This window comes from Oncorhynchus nerka, linkage group LG27 (assembly GCF_034236695.1).
Source record: "Oncorhynchus nerka isolate Pitt River linkage group LG27, Oner_Uvic_2.0, whole genome shotgun sequence".
NCBI lineage: Eukaryota > Metazoa > Chordata > Actinopteri > Salmoniformes > Salmonidae > Oncorhynchus > Oncorhynchus nerka.
Genome location: NC_088422.1, coordinates 58,811,667 through 58,826,348, shown reverse-complemented (window position 1 = coordinate 58,826,348; position 14,682 = coordinate 58,811,667). Strand labels below are relative to the sequence as shown.

The 14,682-nt window shown below is 41.9% G+C and overlaps 1 protein-coding gene across 2 annotated transcripts in view; it reads right to left on the bottom strand.

Annotated features, from left to right (window-relative positions):
- The window catches only part of tspan4a (tetraspanin 4a), a 97,488-nt gene that overhangs the window by 23,799 nt on the left and 59,007 nt on the right, over nucleotides 1-14,682 (bottom strand). For both annotated transcript variants that reach the window (XM_029638736.2, XM_029638734.2), the window contains one exon: nucleotides 227-418. In XM_029638736.2, the coding sequence (XP_029494596.1) occupies nucleotides 227-418 (192 nt within the window). The remainder of the gene's footprint in view (nucleotides 1-226; nucleotides 419-14,682) is intronic.

The window sequence follows — 14,682 nt, the reverse complement described above, 5'->3', positions numbered from 1 at the left end:
CTAATGTTCCCACATGGGCCGCATATACTGAAACTACATAATATGTCACTGTCTGTTGATGTTGACATCTGTATTTTGCTTTGGATAAAAGCATCTGCTAAATTACAATTTAAAAAATGTGAATATAACATGATGCTTACTGCAGAAATGTGAATGTCTATAAAAACTAATTATCACAGATATTTTTGTCAACAAGAGTGGCAGATACTCTTTGTTAGATACTCACACTCAGCAATAGCGGACGACTTTCTTTGACAGCTCCGACACAGCCGAGGCAACCAATCACCATGATGATGGTCCCGACCGCAATGAGTAGATTGGCTGCTGAGAGGGATGGGAGGGATGAGGAGAGTGTGGCAAAGTTGCCCTGGGTCACTGACAGCCATACCCCCACGCCCAGTATTCCACAACCCCCCAACTGTCAGAGAAAGAAGGAGGAGAGAGAAAGACAAAGGAAGAAAGAAAGAAAAAATTGAGAAAGTGAGTAGCATAAACAAAAAACACAACAGGATAATTTGGTGCACACATATACATTTAAACACAACACACACAATCCCAAGGCGATGCCAGGAAATGCATTGCCCGGCATACTCAACCAAGACTAGAAGACTCGATTTGCATGGCTAAATATGTGATTATTGTTTTTCTCCCGCACTTCTATGCCCAACTGTAGCACAACAGCAGATCTTTTTAATCAGCTCTTGAGCTCAAAGTAGGGCAGGTCATGAATGAAACTGCTCTGAAGCGTTGTGTGCTGCCGCTCCAATCACTTAAGACAGGTTGGTGCAAGTCATCCATCACCATCCACCATGATCAGAATATTAGAACAGCTGAGAATTAGAAGATGATTATACCGCTGTCTCTCCTCATACCCCTGAGAGAGAAGTCAGAAGGGCATCATAGTCAGAGAAAGGGAGAGCGATAGGAAAGGAGAGAGAGAGAGGAAAGAAGAGAGAGAAAAGACCGAGCATTTGGTAGACAGAGACAGACAGGGTACTGCATTAATGTACATGAAATAACAATGACAAGTTAAAACAGACATGCTCCAAGGCCCTATGTTATCGACACATACAGTAGCGCTTTACATGCTCTGTGCCTCAGTTCGTACAATGTCATACTTAAATATCACATGCTCTGTGCCTCTGTTAGTACAACATCTCCATAACATACTGCTGCTGAGAGGGCCTCATACTGACAGCCACAGTATGTGGACTGCCCTCTAACCCTGAAAATGTGATGGAGAGAGATCTACAGATCAGACCGCCTGACAGCGCTAAAGGTATGATAGGAAAATGATCTCGGGAGCCTTCACAGAACTCCAGTCTGCCCTCCTTATGAGACTACACTTTCTTCTTTTCATGGTTCATGAATCCATGGTGTTCTATGTGAGACTCTGCTTGCGTCCCAAATGGCACCCTATTCCCTATATAGTGCACAATTTTTGACCAGAGCTTTGTGACCAGGTCAAAAGTAGTGCACTACATAGGGAATATGGTGCCATTTGGTATGTACACTCTATGTCGTAGTACTTTTAAGAGTTAATTTGCTGAGAAAAAGAAAACTCTCAAAGGCTATTCATTGTGAGGACAGACTGCCATCCCTTTCAATCAATGACTATTATTCGGTGTTGGTTATACTCGAGCACTTACTTTTGTTAAATTAAACTGCACCTGTATATAGCCCATCTATAATTTAGCCCAAACGACTACCTCTTCCCCTACTGTATTTATTTATTTATTTTGCTCCTTTGCACCCCATTATTTCTATCTTTACTTTGCACATTCTTCCACTGCAAATCTACCATTCCAGTGTTTTACTTGCTATATTGTATTTACTTCGCCACCATGGCCTTTTTTTGCCTTTACCTCCCTTATCTCACCTCATTTGCTCACATCGTATATAGACTTATTTTTTCTACTGTATTATTGACTGTATGTTTGTTTTACTCCATGTGTAACTCTGTGTTGTTGTATGTGTCGAACTGCTTTGCTTTATCTTGGCCAGGTCGCAATTGTAAATGAGAACTTGTTCTCAACTTGCCAACCTGGTTAAATAAAGGTGAAATAAAATGCTGATGGTGTTATGCTATAGATGTCCTTGTGGTAAAATGAAAACTAATAAAAGCAACAACAAAAAAGTAACTATCAAATGTAAACAACGGCAGTTCTATAGCTATTTCCAAACAGTGTCAATGTAGCCTACAATCTTATAAATTGAAAAGCACATGCTTGAGAGAAAGTATAACGACAAAACCTTCATTATGACATATCTCAGCCAGCAGATGAGCTGTGCCAACTCAAGCTTTGATAAGGGCATGGCATCATGAACATACCATACAATCACTTTCAACTGGTGTTTCATTGCTTGGAATATAATCTGACAGTCTATGTTTTTAGAGGTGTAGAAATATGGAAAGATGGCACATCTGGTCTGTCGAGAAAAGACGTTACGAAACTTCTATTAGATCAAATAAGCCTCGTATCAAAATTGCAACTGATTTTTATTCCCCGCCCCCCCATACAAAAATTCCTCACTTACTAATAATTTATGATCTGCTTAAACATAGATTTTGTGCGGAATAAACCCTCTTGCTTCACCTCTTCCTCTCTGCCCTAACCCCAATCTTAAAAGGGAAATCAGCAGTTGCTACATCCATTTGTTGATTTAGAAATTGGGACCCGTTTCAGGAAGCTAGGCGTATGTCGCACGTCACTACTTCACAAGAGAGGCATTTGAACGTAATTGCAGAAAGTAGTCCATCACAACTTTTCCACACTGACCTTTATTAATAGCAATGTTGTTAAGACCAGTAGCAACACTTTTGCAGATCTCCATGGCTAACATTATATCTTTCAAAAAAGCTGCAGTAGCAATGATTATCTGCACATACGGAGCAGACGACTGCTACATGGAAGACCAATCCGAACTCATCTCTCGGCATGTCCAGCCCATTCATTATCTTAGCCAATCATGGCTAGCGGGAAGGTTCCTGTCTTCTTCTGTGGCTCAAACCAACTAGGCTCATAATTTAACATTTTTATTCATATTTACAGAAGGCATACAAGTTTATTATTAAGGCACATGAAAGTTCACGTTCCATAAGGCATTTCTGACAAAAACAAAAAATGTATAAAAGAAACTGTGAAGTAGTGACGTGCGACATACACCTACAGTAGCTTCATGAAACGGGTCACATTTTGTAGTTCTACGCCTCTACTTTTATCCAATGTATAAAACACTATTTAGAATTTTGCAACATAAGACCAAATAGAGGTGGCCAGTCACAGTTAATGATATGTACCTACTGATTGTTTGAGAAAATAACTTATAAACATCTCATGAGCTTAGTTCAACTGTCTTACCCCATCATAACCCAAAATATAAACTAGTTTTACTCCAATGTTTGTCAACAAAGTAAATGTAAGCAAACACAATATAGCCTCAAAACATGCTTAAAACTATAATTTTGATATCACGGATGGTCAGTCCTTGCATCCATAGCTCTGTCTATGAATTTGAGAGTGGTTACATTTCTCCAGCACCGTCCCTTATATTTTTACCAAAATGGGTGTGGAGTCGTTTTGTTTTTGTTTCTACTGACGATTTTCGCTTTGACCCTTAAGCCTCAATCAGACCAAAAGTGTCATTGCATCAATGATGCATCATGAATTCTGCAGTCAAACTTTTTCAATTATATAATCCAACATTTTTACTGGATATGTGTGTAACAAAAATGTACATTCACAGTTTTTGACCAACTATTTCCGTCAAGTCCAACGTATACAGGACACACAGAAACTGCCTGTGCAATGCTGCAAGGCAAACTCGGCACACAATTGGATACAAATGTATACTGAACAAAAATATAAACGCAACATATAAAGTGTTGGCCCCATGTTTCATGGACTGAAATAAAAGATCCCAGAATTTTTCCATACGCACAAAAAGCTTATTTCTCTAAAATGTTGTGCATAAATTTGCAGTTTTATCACACAACACAATGCCACAGATGTCTCAAGTGTTGAGGGAGCGTACAATTGGCATGCTGACTGCAGGAATGTCCACAAGAGCTGTTGCCAGAGAATTAAATATTAATTTCTCCACCAAAAGTAACGTCAAACATCATTTGGCAGTATGTCCAGCCAGCCTCAAAACTGTAGACCACGTGTAACCATGCCAGCCCAGGACCTCCACATCCGGCTTCTTCACCTACAGGGATCGTCTGAGACCAGTCACCTCGACAGCTGGAAAAACTCATTCTGATTGGCTGGGCCTGCCTCCCCAGTGGGTAGGCCTATGACCCTTCAGGGCTACCCATGGCTGCGCCCCTGCCCAGTCATGTGAAATCCATAGATTAGGGCCTGATTAATTTATTTCAATTGACCGATTTCCAGAGTTGAAAAAATATCAGCACCAACATGTCTCCTTCCTTTCCTCATGGTGTACTAAATTTCACCTTAAACTTAGGAATCTCGCTCTCTTTATCGGCAATTAACTAGATCATATCCCGGGGGAAATGTATGTAATTAAACGTCCCAATTGGCAAGACAACTTCATTCCATACATTTGCATAAATACGGCACGATTAAAACACTGCCCCACTTTTCTACTCACATTCGCATGACAAAAACTCTTGAGGGGAGAAATACTAGTAATGGGTCGTTTGCCAGCTAACAGCTCTTTTTGAAGAACTTTGGGAAGCAAATCGCATCGTTGAAAGAGCTGTTCACGTGGCTCCCTGATTTACATACTGCTACTACTCCTTTTTGAGCTTCAAACAACGATTATCTGCAAATAAGTTACAAAATCATTATCTGAAGATGGTAAATTCTCACTGCAGAACCATAAATAGTGGGGAGAACACGTCATTCTGGTCCACGCTTATGTGTAAATAATCATTTGAATAATTTGTCCAGATAAAAAAGTACTTGAACGTGCATATCACGATCTGACATAATGGTAGCCTACTTTTTGTGCTTTACATGAGTGATTTTCAAGCATTTTGAATTAAGAGCCAGTTGGGAGCCTAATGATGCGTCTCTTTTACGTGAACGGAGCCAAATGATGATGCTCATTCGAAAACTAAGAAATACGGGTGTATTTTCAGTTCAATTTCGGTAGGGAGTTCATTGTTTACATGACACCACAGAGGCGTTGTGTCTAGTGGACGAGCTGCATATCAAAAAGGGTCTCAGCACTGAAATGTAGCCCTATTTATTTCTAACCAATCTGTAATTTGGCAGAGGGGGTATTATGCATCATGCAGTGTTATGAATTGGATGATAGCCCGTTTTACAGCACAATGTGAGATGATTTCTAGCAGTGGTAAAAACAGAGCATCCCCCCCCCCCAAAAAAAAATAACATCAAGGTTTTTATTGACTATTCAATTAGGGACAGGTTGGGTCCCACATCATCAGGTTCAATCTGAATTTGATGAAACGTTGAAGTTGATGATCACCGCAAGTCGTTTCTTGTAAGCAGCTAAGAACAATTCACCATACTTAAAGACTATAGGCTACATCTCAGGAGTTCTGTAACGTTAAGAGAAACCCAGTACATTTGTAATCAGATGTAGATGTGTATTAAAACAAATGGTTTATTCCACTTTCGGCATGGAAAATATTGCAAAGGTGTTCAGTAATTATGCTTCTGCATAATTACCAGTGATTAATTGGACTAACTCATCAACTCAGTAAAGGACTCGTCCTTTTGAATCTCTCACTAGCAGCGAGTTGGTTCAACAGCAAACTAAGACAAATGATTGGGCTCCCGGGTGGCGCAGCGGTCTAAGACACTACATCTCAGTGCTAAAGGTGTCACTATAATGCCAGCTTCGAATCCAGGCTGTATCACCTCCGGCTGTGATTGGGAGTCCCATAGGGGCGGCGCACTATTGGCACAGCGTCGCCGGAGTAGGCCGTCATTGTAAATAAGAATTTTGCCTAGTTAAATAAAGGCTAAATACAATTAGTGAGTCTAAGCAGATTGTTCATTCTTTGTTAAGTGGGTTGAAAGAGGGAGCTGAATCGCCCCTGAGGCCTTCTGGTGTCTATAGTTAAATTGGTGCCAAACAACAGTTTTTTTTTACCCTGTTCCCATAATCTGTTTGTTTGGTCTTGCCAACTCCTATATGACAATGACCATAGGAGTTGGCAAGACGGCACAATCAGATCTGGGACCAGGCTAACATCATCTCTATACTCCAGATGTTATAGATCACTATCCAGGAGTCCCCACAGTAATGCTGTATGTATTATCTGCCAATTTGTAAGTCGCTCTGGATAAGAGCGTCTGCTAAATGACTTAAATGTAATGTAAATGTGTCCCTCCGCTCTGTCACATCTCCCACAATCTGTTTGTATATGTGGGAGTTAGAATAGATAAAGGGAAAATGCTTTCGGTATGCATTTATAGTTTGTTGTGCTAGTGGGTAAATCTGTCATTTATATCCAGGTCTCAGATATTGGAACTTAGACACTCCTATTCCCAAGCAATGTAAGAAAGCATCAAAGGAGCAAATGTTTCAGGGTGTGATTTGGTGTCATCATACAAAAAAGTGTGGCGGTAATTTATGACAGAAGAAAGCAGCAAAGCCAGTAATGCTTTCTCAGCGTTTGAATAGACAAAAAAATGATGACTATACAGACTCTGCAGTTGTTGCAGAGTAATATACAGTATCTCCTTCTAGAGTAGAGCCAGGGTTCATAAATAATAATACTCTTAGAGGCAAACTATCAGTCATGCATTTGTATCACCCCCCCAAAAAAAACAAAAACAAATGGAGGCACACAGGAGAGAATCTGATACACAGGCTGAGGACCAGTGGAGCTCTTGAATATGTCCTGGTAGTGCTAGCAAGCTACATCCTACATCCCCCTACTACTGTATTGAAAGGCTAAAGGGCCTTGAATATTAAGATGCTCTCATCCCCAATACTATAATGTTTCCCCTTCATGGTGAATAGAGAGCTCCCGGCTAGCAGCTAACCTCTTCACCACCTTGGCCATGTTATCATCCCTAGCTTCCAAACAGACACCATTACTCCTCGTTCTCCACCGTGAAAGTCCACGTGCTGCGAGTATTCCGGCAGGTGCTACACATTGGTGGTGGATGGGGTAATTTACCTAATATACAATGGAAAGTGTTTTGAGACCTTGGCGAACATAAAATGCAATTTATCACTCAGGCGGCGGTTCATTCAAGACAGAGGTCCCAATTCAATCTAAATCATTAACAAGAACGCAATCCAGGGAAAGAAGGATGCATTGCATCTTGAGACCATAGCTTTTTTCGGAGTATAGCCAAGTGGCGGTTTGAAACTGATTCAGATTGTTTAATAGTCACAGGGTTGCAGGTGTGATTGCAGCGTACAGTGAAACTCTTATGCTTCGAGCTCCAACATGCAGAACTAGTGAAATAAAATAATGAAAATGGTCATAAAAAAAACTATAGAAATAGCACTATATTTTCATAATAACAACTGAGGCAGAGATAATAAATAAATGTCCATTGGGGTGGAGGCAGAGTAAAGACTGTTGAGGGGGTGAGGTGGAATGACCATAGGGGGAGCAGAAGCATGATCATTGAGTGAAATCAAACCAAAAAGTAATAATAGAAATATTAACAACAGCAACAGTGATGAATGTCGTTGGGTTGGGGGCAGAGTAATGTCCGTTGGGGTGGAGAGGAGAAAGAATGTCCATAGGGGGAGTAGCAGGTAAGATAGGTGAGAGTTGAGGGTGTCCATAGGGGGAGTAGCAGGTAAGATAGGTGAGAGTTGAGGGTGTCCATAGGGGGAGTAGCAGGTAAGATAGGTGAGAGTTGAGGGTGTCCATAGGGGGAGGAGCAGGGGGAGGGGAGCAGGTATCTGACTAGAGGTGGCTATTCAGCAGCCTGATGGTCTGAGGGTGGAAACTATTGGCCAGTCTTTTTTTTTTTTGCCATGATGCTCCTGTACTGCCTGCGTCTGAGTGATTGAAGCGGGGAGAACAGGGCGTGGCTTAGGGGACTGGGGTCCCTGATGTTTTTTCTTGGCCTTCATGCAACACCTGGTGTTGTAGGTGTCCTGTTGGGCAGGCACCGTGTGCCCAATGGTGCGTTCGACTGCATGTATCGCCCTGTGAAGGGTCTTGCGGTCCGCGGGGGTGGAGTTGCCGTACCAGGCTGTGATGCAGCCTGACAGTATGCTCTTGATGGTGCTCCTGTAGAACACTGTGAGAGCCCTCGGGGGACAGGCCAAATGTCCTCAGCATCCTGAGGTTGAAGAGTCGCTGTTGTGCCTTCTTCACTATGGTGTCCGTGTGGTTAGACCATTTCAGCTTCTCGAACACAAGTATACAGCGGTGGTGCATAATGGAATGTGTGAAGCCTCTGGTGCCTTTGGAAATTCCACCGAATGCTACAGCTGCTTGCATTGACGCACATGGGAAGAGCTCCAGCAAGCATGGTTTACAGAAGGCGGAGTACGATTGTCTCTCTGGAGTACAGCACAGCACAGCACCAAACAAAACAACACAGCCCCTGCAAAACCATATAAATAAACTGTAGCTGTTAGAAAGAGGTAGCGAGGAAAAAAGATGGAGAGAGAGATAGGAAGACAAGGAAAGAGAGCGAGGGAGGGAAAGAAGGAAAGAGAGAGAGGGGGGGGAGAGAAAGAGAGAAGCCAATGGTAATCAATAATGTTCTCTAGTGGTTCCTCCTCCTCGTCTTCCTACTCCTCCTCCCTTATTCCAATAGCATGTGCCACACACAAACCCACATGGCTCACACCCACACACACAAAAGCATGTAGTGTGCACACAGCAAACACACCACGCGGCCCACACACAGGTACCCCAGGGTCTAGGCTCATTATATCGACTATGCTTGGAGAGAACAGTGATTTGTTGTGGTAGCTTCCCAGTTTGTCAGACCTTGTCGACACTCCCTTGTGACAACAATTATCTCTGTTCACAGCCATGTCACTCAGCAAGGGCCCGGGTCTGCGGGATTAATATGCTAGGTATATTTAGCTAACGTTGTGTTTAAGCTAAACCATTTGAAGTACACTGAACAAGATATAAATGCAAAATGCAACAATTTCAAAGATTTTACTGTGTTATAGCTCATATAAGGAAATCAGTCAACTGAAATACATTCATTAGGATCCTAATCTATGGATTTCACATAACTGGGAATACAAATATGCATTTGTTGGTCACAGATACCAACAACAACAAAAAAGGTAGGGCCATTTGCCTCATGCCTCACGACACATCTCCTTCGCATATACTTGATCAGGCTGTTGATTGTGGCCTGTGGAATGTTGTTCTACTCCTCTTCAATTGCTGTGTGAAGTTGCTGGATATTGGCAGAAACTGGAACACGCTGTCGTACACATGTCTGGTGAGTATGCAGGCCATGGAAGAACTGGAATATATGCGATATGAGACCGTGCATTATCATGCTGAAATATGAGGTGGTGGCGGAGGATGAATGGCACGACAATGGGCCTCAGGATCTTGTCAAGGTATCTCTGTGCATTCAAATTGCAATTGATAAATTGCAATTGTATTCGCTGTCCATAGCTTATGCCTGCCCATACCACAACCCCACCGCCACCATGGGTTCTGACTTAGAATATGTGGACAACTACAAATACCTAGGTGTCTGGCTAGACTGTAAACTCTCCTTCCAAACTCACACCAAGCATTTCCAATCCAAAATTAAATCTAGAATCGGCATCCTATTTCGCAACAAAGCATCCTTCACTCATGCTGCCAAACATACCCTCGTAAAACTGACCATCCTACCGATCCTTGACTTCGGCGATGTCATCTATTAAATAGCCTCCAACACTCTACTCAACAAATTGGATGCAGTTTATCACAGTGCCATCCGTTTTGTCACCAAAGCCCCATATATTACCCACCACTGTGACCTGTACGCTCTCGTTGGCTGGCCATCGCTTCATACTCGTAGCCAAACCCACTGGCTCCAGGTCATCTACGAGTCTCTGCTAGGTAAAGCCCTGCCTTATCTCAGCTCACTGGTCACCATAGCAGTACCCACCCATAGCACGTGCTCCAGCAGGTATATCTCACTGGTCATCCCCAAAGTCAATTCCTCCTTTGGCCGCGTTTCCTTTCCCGTTCTCTGCTGCCAATGACTGGAACGAACTGCAAAAATCACTGAAGCTGGAGACCCATATCTAACTCACTAGCTTTAAGCACCAGCTGTCAGGGCAGCTCACAGAGCACTGCACCTGTACATAGCCCATCCAACTACCTCATCCCCATACTGTATTTATTTATCTTGCTCCTTTGCACCCCAGTATCTCTACTTGCACATTCATCTTTTGCACATCTACCATTCCAGTGTCTAATTGCTATATTGTAATTACTTCGCCACCATGGCCTATTTATTGCCTTACCTCCCTTATCTTACCTCATTTGCACTCACTGTATATAGATCTTTCTTTTTTCTACTGTATGTTTGTTTATTCCATGTGTAACTGTGTTGATGTATGTGTCGAACTGCTGTGCTTTATCTTGGGCAGGTCGCAGTTGTAAATGAGAACTTGTTCTCAACAAGCCTACCTGGCTAAATAAAGGTGAAATTTAAAACAATAAAATGGGGCACTCTGTTTACAACGTTGACATCAGCAAACCGCACGCCCACCCGACGCCATACACGCTGTCTGCCATCTGCCTGTGTAACGATTGGTCTTCTTCTCCTTCTCCCGATGACAAAGTGCAGCGTGGTACGTATTCATAATAATTTAAAAAAGATGAATACTGAACAAAAACAACCAACCGACAAACAAACAGTTCTGTAAGGTGCAACAAAAACACTAAACAGAAAATAACTACCCACAACCCATAGTGGGAAAACAGGCTGCCTAAGTATGGTTCTCAATCAGAGACAACGATCGACAGCTGCCTCTGATTGGGAACCATACCAGGCCAAACACAGAAATACAAAACATAGAATACACAACATAGAATGCCCACCCCAACTCACGCCCTGACCAAACTAAAACTGGGGTGGTTACATGTGGTCTGCAGTTGTGAGGCCGGTTGGACGTACTGCCAAATTCTCTAAAACGACGTTGCTTATGATAGAGAAATTAACATTCAATTATCTGGCAACTGCTCTGGTAGAATTCCTGCTGTCAGCATGCCAATTGCACGCTCCCTCAAAACTTGAGACATCAGTGCTTCCCTACCAAGCAAAAAGTTAGTAACTGCTCATTTGGTCGAAAATTAGTTAGTGTCATTACTGCTACATTGATACATGCTTAATCATGTGGACAAGTATCCTGCCTCTATTGTTTTGTGTTTTAGAGAAAATGTGGGTCATGTTAGCAGAAACTGCATAAAGTTACTGTGAAACCACAGTAAATAAAATACATTTTTCTCAGGTTCCACGCTATGAGCAGTTACTGCCGTTTTGCTTGATAGGGCAGTGTGGCATTGTGTTGTGTGACAAAACTCCACACATTATAGTGGCCTTTCATTGTCCCCAGCACAAGGTGCACATGTGTAATGATCATGCTGTTTAATCAACTTCTTGATATACCAAACCTGTCAGGTGGATGGATTATCTTGGCAGTTGAAAAGTTGAAATGTTCACTACAGTGAAGTAAACAAATTTGTGCACAAAATTTGAGAGAAATAAGCTTTTTGTGTGTCAGGGTAGCCTAGTGGTTAGAGCGTTGGACTAGTAACCGGAAGGTTGCGAGTTCAAACCCCTGAGCTGACAAGGTACAAATCTGTCGTTTTGCCCCTGAACAGGCAGTTAACCCACTGTTCCCAGGCCGTCATTGAAAATAAGAATGTGTTCTTAACTGACTTGCCTGGTTAAATAAAGGTAAAATAAAAATAAAATTAAAAAGTATGGAACATTTGTCGGATCTTTTATTTAAGCCCATGAAACATGGGACCAACACTTTACATGTTGCATTCATAATTTTGTTCAGTATACTGTACATACGCGCTACATACACTACTGTTCAAAAGTGTGGGGTCACTTAGAAATGTCTTTGTTTTCCATGAAAACATACATGAAATGAGTTGCAAAATGAGTAGCAAATATAGGCAAGACGTTGACAAGGTTATAAATAATGATTTTTCATTGAAATAATAATTGTGTCCTCCATTTGCAGCAATTACAGCCTTGCAGACCTTTGGCATACTAGTTGTCAATTTGTTGAGGTAATCTGAAGAGATTTCACCCCATGCTTCCTTAAGCACCCCCTACTTCTTCCCTAAATAGTTCTTGCATAGTTTGGAGCTGTGCTTTGGATGCCGTCCACAGGGTATGACATGGCGTTGCAAAATGGAGTGGTAGCCTTCCTTCTTCAATATCCCTTTTACCCTGTACAAATCTCCCACTTTACCACCACCAAAGCACCCCCAGACCATCACATTGCCTCCACCATGCTTGACAGATGACATCAAGCACTCCTCCAGCATCTTTTCATTTTTTCTGCCTCTCACGAATGTTCTTCTTTGTGATCCGAACACAAGCTTAGACACAAGCTTAGACTTTTTTTCCAATCTTCCTCTGTCCTCTGTCCAGTGTCTGTGTTCTTTTTCCCATCTTAATCTTTTCTTTTTATTGGCAACTCTGCCTAGAAGGCCAGCATCCCAGAGTCGCTGATGTTGATGTTGAGACTGGTGTTTTGTGGGTACTATTTAATGAAGCTGCCAGTTGAGGACTTGTGAGGCGTCTGTTTCTCAAACTAGACACTCTAATGTACTTGTCCTCTTGCTCAGTTGTGCACCAGGGCCTCCCACTCCCTTTTCTATTCTGGTTGGAGCCAGTTTACATTGTTCTGTGAAGGGAGTAGTACACAGCGTTGTATGAGATCTTCAATTTCTTGGCAATTTCTCACATGGAATAGCTTTCATTTCTCAGAACAAGAATAGACTGACGTGTTTCAGAAAGTTTTTTGTGCCTGTAATCGAACCCACAAATGCTGATGTTCCAGATACTCAACTAGTCTAAAGAAGGACTGTTTTATTGCTTCTTTAATCAGCACAAAGGTTTTCAGCTGTGCTAACATAATAGCAAAAGGGTTTTCAAATGATCAATTAGCCTTTTGAAATTATAAACTTGGATTAGCTAACACAACGTGCCATTGGAACACAGGAGTGATGGTTGCTGATAATGGGCTTCTGTACGCCTATGTAGATACTCCATTAAAAATCTGCCGTTTCCAGCTACAATTGTAATTTACAACATTAACAATGGCTTCACTGTATTTCTGATCAACCTGATGTTATTTTAATGGACAAAAAAATTTGATTTTCTTTCCAAAACAAGGACATTTCTAAGTGACCCCAAACTTTTGAACGGTAGACTATACACAACAACTCAGGAGCCGTTACCCTTTACCCAATGTCGAACATGTAATGAAAAATATTTTTCATAGGCATGCTAGGCTAGAGCAATACGACAACTTGTCGCAGAGCTGTTATTTCATGTTTAAGTAGCGCTTAGGTATGTATCATGAATGCCTGGGAAACCGTTGGTATATAGTGTCACAGTTCACTTTACAGTAGTCTGCAATGTCAAGGTTTTAAGACGTTAAGTATTATCTTTTCCCACCAAGAATCTAAGATTGTCTACAATAGTCTACCACACAACCTTTAAAAAAAGCATACAAAAAAACACAATAACACTGAATAAAACAGGAAACCAAAGTAACATCAGAAGCTATTTACTGTACTTGCCAATCACATTTGTAGCACAAATGACCTTGTGAAACTCTTCCTTTACATATTTCTTTCTTCTTCTTCGATAATGGCCCTCCTCACTCAGCCTTTCTGTGCATTCAGGCAGCACTAATAGCATTGCAGAACATCCTTCCACAATAGTGCAGCTAAAGGACTCCATTAAATGAAGATGGATAGGAGAGGATTGTGGTGGCCTCCACAGCTGGTTCCATATAGCCCAGACTCAGACGTACTCTCTGTGTGCTTGAGAGATAAAGGCATCATGGATGACACACATCAGTGACATGATGGGGGATGAGATTTTCTCAGGGTTGAGCCGACAATGAGAGTATGAGATCAAACAGGAGGGGAAGGGAGGGAATATAGAGGGGGGAGAGGAAGAAGGAGGAAGGAAATAGAGGAGTAGGAAAGGTGGGAAAGATCGAAAGAAAGAAAGAAAGAAAGAAAGAAAGAAAGAAAGAAAGAAAGAAAGAAAGAAAGAAAGAAAGAAAGAAAGAAAAGGAGACAGATATTTCACTGGATGTGTAAATGTTAGTCATCCGGTTGGCGTTTCCACTCACTAGCAAATATGGTCTTGAGAGGAAGCCCAGTGTCCGGCAGTGGGAGATGATGGAACAAGATGGATTTTCTCATCGATGGAACATTTTGATACGGTTTTCTGTTTCCAAAACTAGAATCTGTTATGAACAGAGTGGATAAAGTTTTGTAGACTTCACAGAGTAGGCGCTCCCCAACGGTAATATGCAAATACATGCTAGAACGTGCCAATAAGCTCTTGCTAGCTTTGCTCTGCCTACCCACTATGATGAATTTGCTCCCATTGGAAATGACAGGCTGTTGTCTATCTTGGGTTAGTTATACATATATTTGGTAAGTGACCACTGAGCAGTAATGGTGCGTGGGCAAAATCACTCGGAAAGCCAAACCAGGATGAAATATCCATATTACAACCAGTGGTG